Source organism: Apodemus sylvaticus, chromosome 2 (genome assembly GCF_947179515.1).
Source record: "Apodemus sylvaticus chromosome 2, mApoSyl1.1, whole genome shotgun sequence".
Taxonomy (NCBI): Eukaryota; Metazoa; Chordata; class Mammalia; order Rodentia; family Muridae; genus Apodemus; species Apodemus sylvaticus.
In genome coordinates, this window is record NC_067473.1 from 133,490,432 (window position 1) to 133,510,112 (window position 19,681).

At 36.5% G+C, this 19,681-nt stretch overlaps 1 protein-coding gene across 1 annotated transcript in view; it reads right to left on the minus strand.

Moving 5' to 3' along the window:
- Cntn3 (contactin 3) overlaps positions 1–19,681 on the minus strand; it is a 401,246-nt gene that overhangs the window by 173,263 nt on the left and 208,302 nt on the right. Inside the window, exon 5 of the mRNA XM_052174442.1 lies at positions 9,430–9,525. Coding sequence (XP_052030402.1) covers positions 9,430–9,525 — 96 coding nt within the window. The remainder of the gene's footprint in view (positions 1–9,429; positions 9,526–19,681) is intronic.

The window sequence follows — 19,681 nt, forward strand, 5'->3', positions numbered from 1 at the left end:
AAGGGAGGCCGAGGTCACAGACAGTGGATTTGAATGGATCTGAGCCAGATGTACAATTCAATTTAAGCTAATGCATTGTCAGGTTTCATTATTCGTCCAGGTTCTCTAGCCTTGATTAGAACAGGAAGATCAAGCCAACAAAAAGACTCAATGGGTAAAGGTGACAGGCACCAAGTCCACTACCTAGAACTTAATTGACAATCTGAGTTCAATTATAAAGGGGAGTCCAATCTCTAAGACACATATAGTAGAAAGAATCAACTCCCAAAAGTTGTCTCATCTCTACACATGTGCTATGGCATGAATCTCTCTCTCTCTCTCTCTCTCTCTCTCTCTCTCTCTCTCTCTCTCCCTTCCTCTCTCTTTCTTCTCTCTGTCTCTTACATGCAGACACACACACAGAGAAACACAAACTAAGATAAACAAAGTACAAGATGTATATAATTACATTGTAACCATTATTTTATCTATTCTCTTTGCTAGTATAAAAATCTGTTAGCTCTGACATGGTGATAGTATAGTGTTTCTCCTAAATTCTAGGGTACATGTTAAGATATAAAGTTTTGTTTTACTTGAGACATACTAACTTAACAATGTATTTTTTTTGTTTTTTAAAAAGAGTAATCACAAGTCAGAAATCCAAGCTTTAAAATAAATCCTTGGTGAAATGCTATTTCTCTAGCAATGAATTCAAACTCCCAAGTTCCCCTGTGTAATTTTTTTATGGACTTTAGGCTTAGTCTGACTTTTCTCTGTGGATGGGGAAAAGGAGAGTAAGAAGAACTCAGCTGCTCAGAGAGCAGACAGAGAGGAGGGAGGGAGGGAGGGAGAGAGAGAGAGAGAGAGAGAGAGAGAGAGAGAGAGAGAGAGAGAGAGAGAGAGAGAACAAGATTTTCATTCTCTAGCAGACATTTAGGGGACCTGAGATTGAAATATAAGAGGAAATCTGGAGTCTTGCTGTACTGATATTTATGAGGAAGAGTCAGATTAGTGGCTTCTCTGAAATTTGAGGAGATTCTCATATAGACAGAAATTGAGACTATGTAGCAATGAGTAAGTCTACAGTTTTGTCAGATTGGCTCTCATGACACTTTTATGATTGACTGTGATGTCCTCATCACAGCAATGAATGAATAATATGAGGGAGTTGTCAAAATGTGGAGCTAATGTTGCTACATTTAGAGTATTAGATTTCCTGTTCCTCAGAAATCTGGGCATGACACTTCCAGAGGACCCTGCTATACTACTCTTGGGCATATCCCCAGAGGATTCCCCAGCATGTAATAAGGACACAAGCTCCACTATGTTCATAGCAGCCCTGTTTGTAATCGCCAGAAGCTGGAAAGAACCCAGGTGTCCCTCAATTGAGGAATGGATGCAAAAAAATGTGGTATATTTACAAAATGGAGTACTATTCAGCCATCAGAAACAATGAATTCATGAAATTCTTAGACAAATGCGTGGAGCTGGAGAACACAATACTAAGTGAGGCAACCTACTCTCAAAAGATCAATCATGGTATGCACTCACTAATAAGTGGATATTAGCCTAGAAATGTGAAATACCCAAGACATAATCCACATAATAAATTATGTCCAAGAAGAATGGAGGAGTGGCCCCTGGTTCTAGAAAGACTCAGTGCAGCAGTATAGGGTAATACCAGAACAGGGAAGTGGGAAGCGGTGGATGGGGGAATAGGGGGGAGGGAAGAGGGCTTATGGGACTTTCGGGGAGTGGGGAGCCAGAAAAGGGGAAATCATTTGGAATGTAAATAAAACATATATCAAATAAAAAATATAATAAGTTGTTAGTGCAAAAAAATTTCCTATTCTCTTTATATCCATGTTATTATCAAAAACATACATTCAAATACACATGCACACAACACTGCCTACCCAATGAAGGGCGGGTATGCAATGTGTAGGTGTAGGATTATTGCAAAATACCCTAGTTATGATAGTAGCTACTAGGGAGGAGGGCAGGAGAGTCATCAGGTCTGGCACACCTCAGTCCTTACATTTTATCATGTATAGGATAAAGGAACTATTCTGTGTTTCCAAGGCCAAAATTGTATGCGTTCAAGACAAATACCACACTCCCTAGGAGAAGGCATCTGATCTGCCCAGCTTACAATACAGGTACTGCTTCTCTTAAAGCTGGTTAGAAAGTGCCAGTTGTGGGTTCTGCTGAAGGACAAAAGAAATCCCACAGGGAAAGCCGGCCTCAGCACTGATGTTGGCACTGGGTGCACATCTCAAAGCATACTCATTCCTCTATCTCTAGACATAGTTCTTATTATAAAAAGATAGGATGTGATGGTGCTTTGTATGTAATCCTAGGGTTTGGCAGCCTAAGGTGAGGGGGAAGGATGCACTGTGGGATACATAGTCAGATCTGCCTTAAAATAAATGAACAAACACACAAAAAGCAAGAACTCAAAGAGGAGAGGAAATATGGTTGTATAGAATAATGTTGTTTAAAGTTGGGCACAAATTTTTCAAGCAAGAACACATCAGGAATAGTAGAAAACAATATAAGCAATCTTCTTCAAGGATTTAAGCATGAAACATGTTTAATTTCATGCTTTTGCCATATGATAAATATATTGGGATTGTGTTATATTTGCATCTTTGGTTTTTTTTAGCATAGAATAGAATGTATTTAGGGGATGGGGAGGGAAATTAAGAGAGTAGTAGGGGAGAGAGGAGGAGGAAATGGGCAAGAGAGTAAGAGAATAACAGAGCAAGAGCTATTTGCATCTTTGTAAATGAGTTGGACATTAATTTTTTATATGTGCTCCCTTTTAAATCATCACAATGATTGCCTAAAGATAGATTGTAAAGAAGACAAAAAAAACCCAAAAACAAACAAACAAACAAACAAAAACCAGAAGTTAGGCAACCTGCTCCAAATTCCAGAGTTAGAACATACTATGAATTTGAGGCTTAGCTCAATTTATTAGTCTAACTTTAGCCTAGATTATGGCTTCTATATACCATGTGGTGTGTGTGTGTGTGTGTGTGTGTGTGTGTGTGTGTGTGTGTGTGTGAGAGAGAGAGAGAGAGAGAGAGAGAGATGCTACTTAAAAATATTTTAGTTATGCCTATGTATCCATCAAAAATATTTGTAGAATGTCAAAAAGTGTAATTTGAAATAAAAAATATCAACAACAGACTCAAAGGTTGTAATTTATATATGTATAAGAAAAATTCCTAAAATTAAACTTTAAAAGTATTACTTTTACAACTAAAGGTAAAATATTGCTGTATGGCCTTGTTTAAATTCCGGAGTAATTAAAATAAAATACCTCCAAAAATAACTCTAAATAAATTCTTTGTTTAAATACCCTGGGCTTTATATTGCTAATGTTAAAAGATAGCACTACTCAATTTTTAAAATTAAACTTAATATCATGTTGACTATTTGCCCTCTTACTGTCATTTCAGGGCTACTTAGTTACAAACTGAAGCATATTTTCACTCCAGATGGAACCAACATCCTGAGGATACAGGAAGGCCTAGTGGTTTTCCAATTTCCTGCAAAAGGAGCCTACTAGTTTACAACTGGGGATTGGTTCTGGATAGAGCTCAATTAACAAGTAAGTTGAACACATGACAGTTAAGTTTTGGCTAGGATGCTCTTAGGTTTTTCTCAGCTTAATATCAAGCAGTTTAAGGTGCAAAAGTAAAATGTTCTGAGATGTATAACAAGGTTCACATACCTAGTTATATGTTGGATATATCTGTAAATCAATGAAAATAAGATGGATGAATGGGCAGAGTAATAATATATATAGATGAAAGGGTGGAAGGAAAGACATGTGGAAGGCTGGCCTACTCAGTCGATATTAATTAAATTCTTAGCTTTTCAGTTAAGCAATTTATAGACACACAGATTTCATATCAAATGATACAATTAATGTGCAACAATGGGCTTAATAACCATTTCTCTTTGCAGATGAAAAGCTTTATCATCATCCATGTTTCCACCTTAGGCTTATATGTCAGCTGATTCAGAATATAATTGTATGAATGCATTATGGGTCAGTTGGGCTTTTTGACACTCAGCATGTTAACAATCATACAGTATTAATAGAAATTAAGAAAAATGTGTATATAAATCTGATATGTTATCATTTACTCTATAGGGTGAGTCTCTACATCTTTACCTTGATACTTTTATCTACCACTTAGCAAGAAGCACTAGCTTAGAGACTATATTCTGTGGTTAAATGACAAATCCTTAATAACCCAACATTTCAGGCTTGATGAGGTCAGTTACATTATAATGTAGTTATTGGGTATTCTGCCTTGGTTTCTGCTTTGGTGGAAATAGAATATTCAAGATTTGAATTGAAACTAGTTTGCATCCTGTTTACTGGGAAACTAGGATGATTTTCAAAAAAGTTTTGACTCTTAAAATTGCAAAGAGCTGCAATTTCAGGTATAGCAGGGTTATAAATATTGAATTGAAGTTTAGGAAAACTGAGTTCCTAAAACAAGGAACTGAGTTTCTATGACTTCAAATAAAAGTATTTTGGGAAATGGTTTAGAATCATGCATCTCTCCACACTAGGCAGTGGGCCTTTCGGTCTTGTTAATGTCTCCACTAACTTGACAAGTCGATACAGAGATGAAAATTTCTATTTGGTGCCGTCTAAACTACCTGAGATGACTTTTACATTTTGGCCCATTCATCTTGGGAGAAAAAATGAAAAAGATGCAGCTCCACAGGGTGTAAATACCACACCATCTGGCTGAGCAGCTTCAGTTCTCGCCTTGGTCACACCAACACTTTACAAAGCAATTTTTAGCACGAAGTTGCATCAACCTCTACTACCTGCTGCTTGACACTTACACCCTCCCTTTCACATCCCAAAGGCTATGTTGTTGGAAGTGGATGACACTGTTCAGAACTGAATGTTCAAATGCCTGCATGTAGTACAGACATGGCAAGGTGCAGCAGAGACTAGTTTGCTGATGAAACACTAGGACAGACTTTGTGTCTTTTATCCTTGTGCAATAAGTGTTGCTGCCAGCAATCATTTGGAAAAGCCAACTCTTTATTACACATGTGTATGGAATAATTTGATTAACCTGTGCATATATGGTTAATTAGTATTTCATAATGAGATGCCTAGACACTAGTCCTGTGGCCTTATTTATAGAAGAGTGATTTTTCTCATGAATTTGAGTTCCTAATAATTATATGATAGCCAGCATCTGCATTGAAATTGCACTCATCTCAGTATTACACAGATTGGAAACTAGATTAACAATTACTCCACAAGAAATCTATACTGAATATTTTATTTCTGGCTTATCATCTTGCTGTTCTTGTAACATAGGACATTAATTCCTCTTTCTTCAGAAGGTTCCTGAATATTTTTGCAAAAAAAAGTCAATGGACTAAAAACGACAGAAGGCATGACAACAGAATAAGAGAAAGATTAAGACATTTCTTATATCATAACAATTCCTCTGATCAGCAGATATATGGAGACCCATGATAAATTTTCAATTCTCTCCAACCATGTCAGAAAATTACTTTAATGGCATTAGATAAATGGATGACAGTTCTCAATCAAAGCGACTCAAGTTGAAGTTTGGAAAAGTTCCTGAATTCTTTACTTCAGCTATGTTAGTTCATTTCCCCACCCTATTTTTATATAATATTTTTGATATACTCAAATAAACAAAAAAGCTGAGAATGTATTTCCTGCAAATGAGAAAAAGGTTCTGGTAGTGCTAGTATATCATGCATGCTGGCAAGTAGTCTACTCCTGACCTACATCCCTAAGCCAAATATCAGGTTTTAATAGAATTTCTATGTAGCCCGTAATGTAAAGTGAAATAGCACCAAGGAAAGAACTATGATAAAAAAACAAACATGAAGAGTAAGTGTCAACTGTAACTAAATAGCAGATCTATTACTGATCAAAATGCTGACATTAGGAAGATATAAGCTAAAAGCAATTGAAAACAAATAAAAACAAACAAAAAACCCTTCATCATTAGGTCTGATGTTATAATCCAAAAATTACAAAATGAGCAATGTATGTAAAGTTATGAACTTCCTGCCTCCACAAGGATTCTCTAAAAAAAGATTAGAGACAGCACTGTGAATGTTCTTTTGGGTATATAATCTCCATCTATGAGGAAAGGATGCTTGATGCATACAATCCAGTGATTCTTCTTTTCATTTCAACCTCATTGTGATCCACTAAAGAGAATATGTTCATGAAGATTTTACATTCATGAATTTTGTAGAGTAAAACACTAAGCTAATTATTTGCATCCATACCCACTGGTATCAAGGAATTTAACTCTTCATTCATTTTTATTGATTATTAGACATAAACCAAACCTATGTTATATACCATGTTTGCTTTCAGATCACACCCGGGGGATTAGGAGTCATGTATTAAAATCACGTTCCCTTTTATTTCTTGGACTTTGTGATCATCATTAAAAAGCCAGCTACATCACTTCAGCCTTAGGACTTAGACACGAGTTTTATGAGACAATAAAAATATACAAATCGGTTAGAGACCTGGAAGGCCACAAAACAGTGAAATAAATCAGGGTGTAGAGTACCTTGAAGACATTGCTTCAGGCTCAAATGTGAGGTGGATGGTAGGGTGATCTCTCAGTGGACACATAATATTTTGCCTGGATGAGCTAAATGCATTGTAGTGAAGGCCAAGCATTGAGCTAGACAAGGAAGAAGCCTGAAGGGCAGAATGAAATAAACAGGTCACGCACAAGAATTTTGCTAAATGCAACAGTTAAGATCCTGCTGCTGACTGGCCTATGGACTAGTAGGAGCATCGTATCAGAAAAACATGTTAAAACACAAAATTCAAACTCACTGGATCAAAACCTGCATTGTTTCAAGATTCAGGTGAAGTAAAGTGTCATTTTTAGATGCAAAGTGCTAGAGTACATCCGAATTCAGCCTTTGAGTCAACTCAAGGAGGTTGACTGTTCATGCAGCATTACTTAGTGCTGGTCTCTGTGTGATTCTTCAAAGAACGGGCATACAAATTAAAACAAAACCATGGACGCTTTTGTCTCCTATTTTAAAATGTCAAACGAGAAGATAAGAAGAGGAGAATTAAAGAAGTTGATGTGGGAATGCAAAATAGAGGAGAGGGTATGGGAAATGATAAATAACATGAAGAAAGTTTTGCAATCCAAATGAAATTTACTACTGTAGAAGCATCATTTGTGTGTGTGTGTGTGTGTGTGTATGTGTGTGTGTGTGCAATTTAATGGAATTACATATAATGGGAGAGAGAACAGCCCAACTAGACATCGATGCTACTGAATAAAAACTCCAGTGCCAGTAGTCAGTTATACATTTTTGAGTCATTTTCCAAAGAGGATCCACATTACTCCACAAATGTCAGGCTGCTACCAATGCTATTGGTTACCCTCCATAACCTGCTGATAAGACCATAGCGCTGAACAGATCACATACTTTTGAAACTGAATGTAAAGAAATATAGCTGGTACTTATCTGGAAGTTTAGCCTGTACTGGCCAGCACTGATAGTGCTAGAAGATTCTATACAAGCACTAGAGGAGAAAAATAATCAAGAAACTCACCCATCTGTGAAGTCTGTGAACTATAACTACCTTTCTTGAAGCTGTGCCCACTAATAGTATAGTAAGACCAATGTTAAGGGTTAACTAACGACATTTTAAAATTGGAGTTAAAGCCCATTCCATGAGACTGAACCTATATTTTTTCATGGTTAATGATGCCAAGAACGTAAAGCTTAAATAGGTCATTGGCCCAGAGAAAACCCTATTATTATTATTCTAGTAAATAAACATAGTGATAAATAACTTCTAATTATACTTCTCTAACCATAGATTAGTGTATTGCCCCAGATTTGAAATATTTGAAGTCCTTAGACTGGGATGATTTCACAGACCACTCTGTGTCATTTCCTTTGGAATATGGATACAGGAGCTGCAGTTTTACTTCTTTACAGCCTGAAAGCCTCCATGGTCCAACACTTCTCTTATTTAATCTTTGAAAAGTCCTACACTTAAGTCACATATAAGCTGGGTGGGAAGGATTTCTGATTAAGGTCATGAAGCCTCATGAATCATTTCTGTCACTACCACAAGGAATCAGCTCCTAGATTTGTCTTATACCAAGATATATCCTTATCATCTGTATAACTAAGGAAATTCATTCGTAGATAATGCCTAGAATGCTGCTTAATATCTAAGGGAAACTCAATAATGGACATTGAACTATGATTATTTTCATGATAATTACTTGTTTTTCACGCTTTCTTTATTAGGTCCTAATAGAGGGAATATGAGAGTTGGATGAAAAATGACATTCTCTTCATTCACCAAAACTAATGCTTATAAGTATTTTAACTACAGAGAAAGAACCAAGAAGAAATGAAGCAATATTAAGTGAGCAAAGGTATTGCAAAGGAATCAAGAAAGAGGAGAATTCTATGTCCTACAGGATTGTGAGGATTTCAGAGAAGAAAACCTCATTGGTTCCAGCAAGGTCCAGGAGCACTCTGAAATTCTTCTGTTGCTTGCACTTACTAAGACCTTCAGCTGCTCTGAGACCTGGCCCACATGCTCTACAGAACTGATATCCCTCAGCCTTACAATTCAGGTTTGAATCTAGCTGACATAGAGCTTCTTCAAGAAAACCCCTACATACCTCTACCTGCCTGATTGGTGCTTAAGATAGTCATTAAATAAAATACCTTGGGAAAGAAAGTGGTGGATTTTGTTTGTTTGTTTTTTTTTTTAAAACATTTTAAATCTAAAATGTGTCAATTCTAGAATATGTTTAGGCGTTCAAAAGATACTTTGTTCCCTAATATAAGCTCCCTAAAGCAACTGATACAACGTAGATGCTGTCTTCTACCTATACACCATTAAAATATAAACCAATGTGTAAAGATAATCAATATGAATTATGTTTCAGCACTAAGGAGATCGAGATTACTGAGAGGCACATTCTTTCCATGTAAATCTGACTGGCTTTGGCCATCTCCATGCATCCTAAGTTCCTGACAAAGGCAGGATTCTGTTTATTTTACTCAATCATACGCCACGTATCTTGAGAGTTAATGTGTCTTATTTGAAAATATTTCCTTGCTTCTTCACCCAAAATCTCACCAAGCTTTCACAGCTATTTCATCCATGTGTGTTACTATCAAAGGCAGGACTGTACGACACCTCCCACAGCTGGAATAAATCAAGATGCTCCGAGTAAAATCACAGCATTTCGCCAACAGTTGTCTCTTGTGTTCCAGTTAAGCCAAGAGAACCTAAAGCTGGTCATCCATTTTCTCAACATAAATTTCAGAAATAACCATGAAGTGCAGGTCTTACATGGTAATCTCATACTTATGCTAAGCAAAAGAGGCTGTAGTACTCACCACCCGAGTGTGGTGGCGGTCCACAGAGAAGTACCACTCCTTGGCCTTCACGGACTGACACTGTGCTTCTCATTCTGGTCTTAAAATTTTCAAGATCTAATTAAAAAAAAGAAAAGAAAAAAGAAGAAGGACATTTCAGAAGGAAAGCAACATGTTATCTTTATTTGGAGGTCAATGTTCAAATCTCTTCCAAGGAACTTCAAGGGAATATTTCCGTTCAGGAGGAATGCAGGATTTAATTTATTTAAGCTTTCTAGAAAATCAGCTATATAAATACAAATACACATATACACACAAATCCTATGTTGCTGTAACAAGAATGCAATCATATGTGGTATCTAAAATGGCAAAGCATAGGTAAGAATAAAATAACCACATAATAGAATTCAGTGGGGAAAAAACCCTAAAAAACACAAATAAATATGATCTTTCCCTCCACCCAAGTAACTCAACAAATCACAAAGAAAACAAATTTTACTGCCAGACCACTGACTCTTAAACTCCTACTTTAAAATAACTGATAATAAGCAGCCAGTGCAAACTTTACTCTCTACCTGTAATTATTTTTATTTAAAGAAATATTTGAAAATATAGAATTTTTAGGTAACAGTGTGATTCATGTTGTGAAGGGCTGTATGGACGATACACATCACTGGAAATTAAGTAAAACTCACAGGACAACAATAAATTAAATGAATATACCTAATTTATTTATAGCTGCAAAAATACTAGTTATTTTAATCACAGAAAGGATGATTTACAAACATTTGATAATTTAAAATCTCAATTAAGGACAAATGCTATTTTTATTATTAGCAGTGATTTTTAGGAAAAGCATAATTTCTTCCAATAACTCTAAAGATGATACATATAGAGTTAGACTTCCTAGCTTTACTGACCACAAAGGGAAAAGACTATCCACTACTTTATATAAATAGATGAGGACCATACAAATTGTAACTCCTTATGCATGATATAAGCAAATATCTGAATACACTCATTGTCCCACTCAAAATGCAAAGATTTAGTCTATGCACGGAATAAACTAATGATCTGATACTTTATATTAAAACAAAAATGTTTTGGAACTAAGTTTACCATATACATATGAAATATTGTACTACACATACACACATAGTCACACACATATGCACACACTCACACAGAGTTACACACACACACACACACTCACATGTTTTAGCTCCTAAGCATTGCTACAAAATTTCTGTGTTATTATATAACTTGTAGTAGAACATATCTTCTAAATAAAAATTAGAAACTTTCCTTTGGAACATATAAACAGGCAAGAACTTATTTTGAAATTGATGAAAACCTGAAACGAAAGACATTTAAAAATATTCAAAGCACCATAATTCAGTACAGCAGGAAATTAGATTTTTAAATTTTTATTTGCTATTGAGAAGTAACATTTATATTAAAGGATGTTACCAAAATGAACAGGTATGTCCAGAAAAGAAGGGACTGTGAAGACTCATTTTGACCAGAAGCTGTTTTACTGAAATGTATGACATTATATTTATGTCTACTATAACACACTATGTTGTATACACTACTCTACCATGACATTATAATTTCTTAAAGCTGCAGCAGATACAAGAGATACTCAAAACATTAAAACTCCTGCACCATAATTGAGTAGTAATACTGAACCATTTAAATATTGAAATGTTAAATCTACTTATAGAAAAGTAATTTTTAAAGTTGTTTCATTAGCGAGTTAAGTAGTTATTATTATTGTTCCTTTACCACACAGTCTTGCTTTCTTTATAATTTTCTACATAATTGTATACCTTGGAGACCTTTAACATTTCAGCTTTATTTATTAGTAGTATGAAATACAGAGCTGTAATCATGTCTAGGTAGACATGGGAGGTGAGGAATCTACTCTTACATTTGGTTTTCTCTACCCACCTTGAGATTGAACTCAGACCAAATATTCTTTCTCCTGAGAGACCTAATGCAGATGTTCAGGCTTGCACGGCAGGCAAGTGCATTTATCAATTGTCCCTTCAAACCAGCTGTATGGAGGAGGTTTTTAGTCACTTATTTTAGCCATCAAGCAAGCACACCAGTATGAATAAGCAAGAAAACATAAAGGAAAGAAAGAAAGCACTTTCTCTTCACAGGGAAAAATACCTTTTGTGTACATTCAAATACTGTTTGGTCCAGACTGGCCTAGAATATATCAATACACTCTACTATAAGGAAGAGTAAGGGAGTATCACTTTAATTCCTGATATGGCTTGTTCATTGGGTATTAGGATCAGTCCTAGCAAAGAAACCTAATTGCAGCAACTCCAATGTACCAGTTCATCAGTGACAGTAAACTTTTGTGATTGTAGTAGATGTTTCCTCTAAGTCTGCATCTCTTCAGCAAGTCTTAAATTTCCCACCTATCATTACTACCAGGGATTTGTATTTCAATATATAGGTATTTAACAATCACTTAAACATACCAAATAAAGATGCCTACTAATTTCACTATCTGAACCTCAAATATATCAAATATGACTTTGTGGTTTCCTATGAACATGTATAATATTCAATTCAAGTTAAATATCTCGAGATTCTTCTAAGTCTTATTAAAGACTGACAAGAGGGCATGGGATATATTTCAGAGATTAAGAGGACATTAGGTTCAGCACCCAGCATCCACACAGCAAACAATATTCCTCTTTAACTCCAGTTCCAGGGGATCTGAACCCTATTCTCACCTCTGCCAGCACTGCATTTACATGATGCCCATAAATATACACAGGGAAAACACCCATACTCATAAACAATAAAATTATTATTATTTCAGTATGTCAAGAATTCACTGTGCACCATGGATGTTTATGTATGTACAGCTAAATAAATGTGTGTCAGATGCATCAGAGAGCAGAGCACAGCTGGATGGGTGCAGGGGGGTAACTGCTGACAGGTGTGTAGCAATAACACATACTGGTTTTAATTTGCATCACCTTAAAGACTAATGATTAGATTCTCTTCGTGTGCTTATATTCCATCCATAGATTATCTCTAGTGAGATATCAGTTGATATCTATTTTCTGATTGCATATGGTTAACTACTATTCAGTTCCAAGAGGTCTTATTCATTCTAGACATGTTTTCTTTCTTAAAGACATGGTTTGTACATATTTGTTAAGATTGCCCAAAAGCATGAATGCATGGAAACATGAGTTTCATGAATTAATGAAAAAAAAAAGAAAAGATAAAAAAGAAGAAAGAAAAGAAAGAAGGAAGGAAGGAAGAGGAAGGAAGGAAGAAAAGAAAGAAAGAAAGAAAGAAAGAAAGAAAGAAAGAAAGAAAGAAAGAAAGAAAGAAAGAAAGAAAGAAAGAAAGAAAGAAAGAAAGAAAGAAAGAAAGAAAGAAAACCGGACATGACTGACCTTAGGTATATTAGAGGAGACTTTTTGTAGATATGATGGAGAACATATGCAGGGGCACCAGAAAGGCTTCAGACTGAACATGACTGGCCAGCTGAGCTGGGCCATGTGAGGAGAAGGGGCAGGGGAGAAAGGAAAGCAAGAGAAACCCTGAGTGGCAGACAAGAGTCCAGGGGGCCAAAAGGCCACAATGGGCAGTAGCCAATATGGCTTAGGTTATAAGTCATTTATATTTTCACTCAGTACTATATGGAATAGTGCTGTGTGAAACGCAGCATAGCCCATTCCTGGGCTGGGGAAATTCACTATAGGCAGTGAGGTGTGTGAGCCAGGAAGACCCTGTAACAAGTACGGTTTGAAGGATGCTGGGAGAACTTGATACCAGTGTCAGCTTTGATAGGTTAATAGGCATCTCAGTTAGCCAATAGTCCCAGCTTTGGGACCTAACATGAGGTAAGGAACAGCAAGTTTTTCTTCCTTTTGTTGAGACACCAGGAGACATGGGAGAAAAATAAACCCCTGTGATGGTTGATCTTGGTTGTAACCTTGAGTATGTCTGGGAGCAATTAATAAGTAAAATGTTGGGTATGTCTATCGGTAAGCAATATCTACTGGCAGCCCAGACAGAAAGAGATCTGAGGGAAATACAGCATTCTGATTGGCTGCCCACAATCACCCTTAGCTGGTGAGGGAACTTTCTGTTGTCATCACTGGCACCTTTTGACACTAGAATCAGCTTCTTGGATTTCCAAAGAGGCATGAAAATTAGCCACTTCACTAGGAATCTTTTCATGCCTTCAGCACCAGGGTGATTTAGAGTACTGTGACATCTAGCCACTGTGATTTCTTAGCCTCTCCAGTATTGAGACACCAATTGATGGACCATTCAATCCCACTCTGCAAGTCAGTCTGACAAATCCTCTTTTAATATATATATATAAATGTATATATATATATATATATATATATAAATAATGTATATGTATATATACTATATATACATAGTGTGTGTATATATATATATATATATATATATATATATATATATATATATATATATATATATATACTGTATTAATCCTGCTCCTCCAGAGAAAGATACCCAATACCAATAAACAAAATATCCAAATCAAAAACTTATTTTTGAAAGAAGTACAAAGTTCTTTAATTGGAAAATGTCAGACTTGGGAAATCCTGAGGACATGAAGTGTTACCCAGCAATGACACGAGGTGCTGAGAAGTGTCTTGAGTAGCAGTTGAGGGATTCTATTTGCCTTCACAATAAAGTGTCCAAGACACAACTCTTGGTTTTGACACTAACCACTCTGGCTCTCAACTACTCCAGGTTAATATGGGTTGAGTAGGAAGAAGCATTTCCAGTGCTTCCAATCGACTACCCTTTCCTAACTTGCAGAATCGGAACAGTGAAGAAGACCTCAAAAGGAAACTATGTTGGTTTTGTGGTTTTTACAATAGTTTTGTTTTTCAGCTTTGCCCTTTGCATTTAACTATTGTTCCTTTTATTATACTCTATTATTTTATTTCATTTTTAAAGAGGAAATCAAGAGATTTTATTCCCTTTTTCACATTTACTTGTTTGCTTACATGAGTTTTATTCCTATCTCTTTAAGATCTCTAGCTATTCTCTGTCTTTCTAGCATTCTTGTGGTTAATAATTGTTTCTCTCTTTATTAAACATATGTTTCTATACCTTTCTCTATTGCCCTGACCATTCTTTAATTTTACTCAATTATTAGTTATAGTTTTACATTATGTAGATTTAGAAAAATATGAACCACTTTAGCCTACATGGACTGAATCCTAATGCTTTGCTGCTCCTGTAATTCAAGTTCCCAGCTAAGGAACATCAGACAGCAGCAAACTCAATGTATTTCTCCAAGCATATAACACTAGTCCACATTGCACACATAATGCTATAGTATGATCTACTTATATTCATCTTCATGCCTAGCTTCAGACAGATCTTTCCTAATGTCAATGAAATTACTCTCATTCTATCCATTTGGTAGTTTCTATATTTTTGTATGTTCCCTTCTGTACATCCACGAAGTTTATGGCCATGTAATTTTTAACACTAATTTTTCATTTTCTTCATTGCATATCTGTTGACATTATACAGGTCACCTATGGATCTTTGAAATAAATAGACTTTGTATCTACCAGAATATTTCCCTTGGGTTCTTAGTCACAAGTCCCCAGAGCAAAACTAGATCCCAGATGCCAACACTGAAGGTCTCCTACAATTCTTGCAATGGAACTCAGTTAAAAACAACAACAGCAACAACAACACTAAAACATGACAATAAGAATCTAGGAGTCTTGGGTCAAATCTGCCAAGGTTCAGATCTTTATGATTATACCCATGTCAACTTCCATATGCTTCGCATCCTGCAGTGGGAAAAACCCTAATGTCTTCATCTTGACCCTAAGTCTGAACTTCACTTGAGTTTTGAGAGAGGATACTTGCTATTACAGATATGGAAGCTTTATGCAAGATATACAATGTTATACAACTTGCACAATGTTATACGTTTCAACATGATCCTCTCCTAAGAGATTCCATGATTTCCTTTGAGTTCCTAGTATACTGCTTTCAATTCTTTTCTCCACCAGGTATTTACCTGTTGATTTGTTTATTTTTAATAAGGGTTGAGTTTTATTGATCAGTCTTGCCTTGACTTCATAAGACCCATGAGATTCTTGAGTCTCACAATCCTAAGTAGCTGAGATTAGACACATACACCCCTTGCCTATTCCTCTTCCGCAGCTTTTATTCATATACAAGTTTCACATTTTAAAAATGAAGCAAACTTTTTTCTGCTTTGGGATCTAATGGTTTAAACCAGAGTTGTCTCTGTAGGTAGGGCTGTGACATGGAAGACATGGAAGTAGAATGGGGACATAGCAGGACTTTGAGGTAGGTTGCCTATTCCTCTTCCGCAGCTTTTATTCATATACAAGTTTCACATTTTAAAAATGAAGCATACTTTTTTCTGCTTTGGGATCTAATGGTTTAAACCAGAGTTGTCTCTGTAGGTAGGGCTGTGACATGGAAGACATGGAAGTAGAATGGGGACATAGCAGGACTTTGAGGTAGGTTGCTGGTAGGAGAAGAATAGATTAAGACAGGCGATAAAAATGACAAAATTCTTACATACATGTATTGTCAAAGGATAACATATTCTACTATACAAAATGATAAAGTTATAAAAATAAAAATGAGTAAAAAAGCCACTTTAGTGACACACAAACCTAAATTCTTTTTTTCTTACATGCTAGATTTTTAATAATAAGGTTTAAAACATTTAAACAAAGTTAAATTTTTACATTAATTTGTTTATTCACTCACTTTAAATCCAGATTGAAGCCCACTTCCTCCTGGTATACCCCTCACACAGTATCTCCCCACATATCACTTTCCCCTTCTCCTCTAATAGTGTAGGGGCCACCCCTGAGTATCTCCCAACCCTGGCAGATCAAGTCTTCATGGCTAGATGCATCCTCTCCTACTGAGTCAAGATAAGCCAGCCCAGGTAAGGGAACATTCCATAGACAGACAGCCTTAGAGATAACCCCTGCTCCAGTTGTTGGGGGAATCACACGAAAATTGAGATGCACATCAGCTATATATGTTCAGGGAACCTAAGGTCTAGCCAGGTATGCTCTTTGACAAACCCAAATTCTTAAGCACTCTTAAACAGCAGATAAATGGCCTTCTCATCTACATCTTTTACTGTTTCAACACAAATCTGTGTACTCTGATGTTACACAAACCTAAATACAACTATTTTCTAGTGTTCACAAGCTTTCTCACTGGTAACTTGTAGATACATAGAAACTCATCTATAAATCAAATATTATATCAGCACATATCATCCATACAGAATACTATGTCTTATGCAAATTATTTAAAACAGTTCCTGATACACAAATGTTCTATAACTAAATGTAACTATTGTTTTCTTTACATTCTCCCTGAAATTTTGCCAAGCATCAACTTTCTCCTATGTCTGTACTAGTGATGTGTCCCCTAAATTCTTAACTCAACATGCATTCTCTGTATATCCTGCAGATACTTGGGAGAAAGCTACTTGCCATCATTTACTTGATACTTTATCTTCCTTTTTTACAGTGCCTTCAGCAGTTGGGTCCTCTTCTAACATATTTTCCTTACAATACTTGCACAGACTCCTATGCCCATTTTTATCTTCCTGTTTCCTCACAAAATCACCATAGTTCATGTTCTTTGTCCTAGAAAACACAGGCTCTTCCTTTCACTCCAAATTTTTTACTAACCATATAAATATTTTTGTTAAATCCCTTATACAAATTCATGTTGCAAGCATCACACACCTATGGGTGTTAGTGTGTGTGTGTGTGTGTGTATGTGTGTGTGTATATCTGTCTGTGTGTCTGTGTGCATGAATGTGTATGCATGCATGTGTGCAGCATGGGTGTTTGTGTGGTATGTGTGCATGTGTGCGTGTGCGCATGCATGTGTGAAGCATTCTTTGTCACCTTTTGCATCAACAGCATCATAGGTATAGAGTTCTTCAACACTGAAAAAAATGAGCATATGATAGAATTAATAGACAGATGGATTTGTGGAGCATTTTGACAGACATTTTCTGAAACTCACCTCCTTTGAATTAATAAAAGACCTATTAGAAATGTGCCAAAGTACCATGAATGTGAGGAAACCAAGACCTATATGCTTTTCCACTGATAAAAAGTTCTGATGTTTTTATCTTTATACTACCCAATGAATACATCTAAGATTTATTTGGTCTCTCCCCTGTAGTCTCTCACTTCTTAGTCAATCCAGCCTCTACGCATAGCATTGATTTTACTGTTCTTCATACAATAGAGACTCAATTTTACATAAGTCATCAAGAATTAAAATTGAATACTTAATGCCTTGATGTTAACAATCACATTCTTTGTCCTTATTCATTGCTTCAACAGATGTATTTGCATACCCATGGATAAACATATGTCTGTGTTCTCAATACTAACACAAGAGAGTATGATCTCCAACTCTGAGTAATTGAATGTGTAAAATTTTGCTTATGTCCTAATGACTTTTTCTATGCTTGCATTAAGAATTCTTGTCTTCAAGGATCATTAAAAAAATCTCTGTATAAAAGAGATATTTGCAGAGCACTACAGATGGCTTTTGTAACTGTATGTTAGTATATTAGGTTGCTTTGCTCAAAAAGACTAAAAGTCTAGGTGGGAATCTCCTCCCTTTCTTTTCTGTTGTTCCAACACAACTCTTATTGTGCCTGCTCAGGAAAGATGGCACGCCTTAATACAAGCCCTTGATCACTTTGAATAAATGTTGTAATCCTAAGCAAACCTAATGCTCCCATCTATTAGCACCTTTCTAGCCCTCGCCCTTGCTGCCTTGACTTCAAGCAGTTTCTTAGTGATGTTCATTGAGTGGGTTCTACTAACTTTGTTAATAGAAATTACCAAACAAGACCAGAAAATAAAAAGGACTTCTTTTTTAAAAATTTTTATTGAATATATTCCTCATTTATATTTCAAATGTTATACCCTTTCCCTGTTTTCCCCTTTCAAAAAATCGCCAACCCATCTTCCAAGAAGATCCCCCTCCACCCAACCAACTCACACCTACCTCCCCCCCTTGATTTCCCCACATTGGGGTATCGATTGAGCCTTCACAGGACAAAGGACACATCCTCCCACTGAGGCCCGATAAGGCATTACTCTGCCAAACTTTTGGCAGGAACCATCTGTACAGCCTGGTTGATGGCTTAGATCCTGGGAGCCCTGGGGCATCTGGTTGGCCAACATTGTCATTCTTCCCATGGGGCTGCAAATCCCTTCAGCTCCTCCAGTCCTCCCTCCAACTCCTCCATTGGTGAAGCCTGTGCTCAGTCAATGGTTGACTGCTAGCATCTGCCTCTGTACCTGTAAGACTGGCAGGGCCTCCTCCGAAGATGACTATAACAGCCTCCTTTTGACTCACACTTCTTGCCATCCATAATAGTGTTGGGGTATGGTGACTGTTTATAGTATGAATCCTTAGCTAGGACAGTCTCTGGTTGGCCTTTCCTTCAGTTTCTGCTACACACTTTGTCTCCATAATTGTTCCTGAGTATTTTGTTCCCTTTCCCAGAAAAACCAAAGCATCCACACTTTGGACTTCCTTCTTCTTGAGCTTCATGTGGTCTGTGAATTGTATCTTGTTTACTTTAAGCTTTTGGACTAATATCCACTTATCAGTGAGTGCATACCATGTGTGTTCTTTTGTGATTGGGTTACCTCACTTAGGATAATACTCTAGTTCCATCCATTTGCCTAAGAATTTCATGAATTCATAGTTTTTAATAGCTGAATTGTACTCCATTGTGTAGATATAACGCAATTTCCTGTATCCATTCCTCTATTGAAGGACATCTGGGTTCTTTCCAGCTTCTGGACATTATAAATAAGGTTTCTATGAACACAGTGGAGCATGTGTCCTTATTACAAGTTGGAGCATCGTCTCAGTATGTGCCCAGGACTGGTATAGCTGGGCCCTCAGGTAGTACTATGTCTAATTTTCTGAGAAGCCACCAAACTGATTTCCAGAGTGGTTTTGCCAGCTGGCAATTCCACCAGCAATGGGGAAGTGTCCCTCTTTTTCCACATCCTTGCCAACATCTGCTGTTCCCTGAGTTTTTCATCTTAGTGATTCTGATTGGTGTGGGGTAGAATCTCAGGGTTGTTTTGTTTGTCATTTCCTGGATAACTAAGGATGCTAAACATTTCTTTAGGTGCTTCACAGATATTCAAGTTTCCTCAGTTGAGAA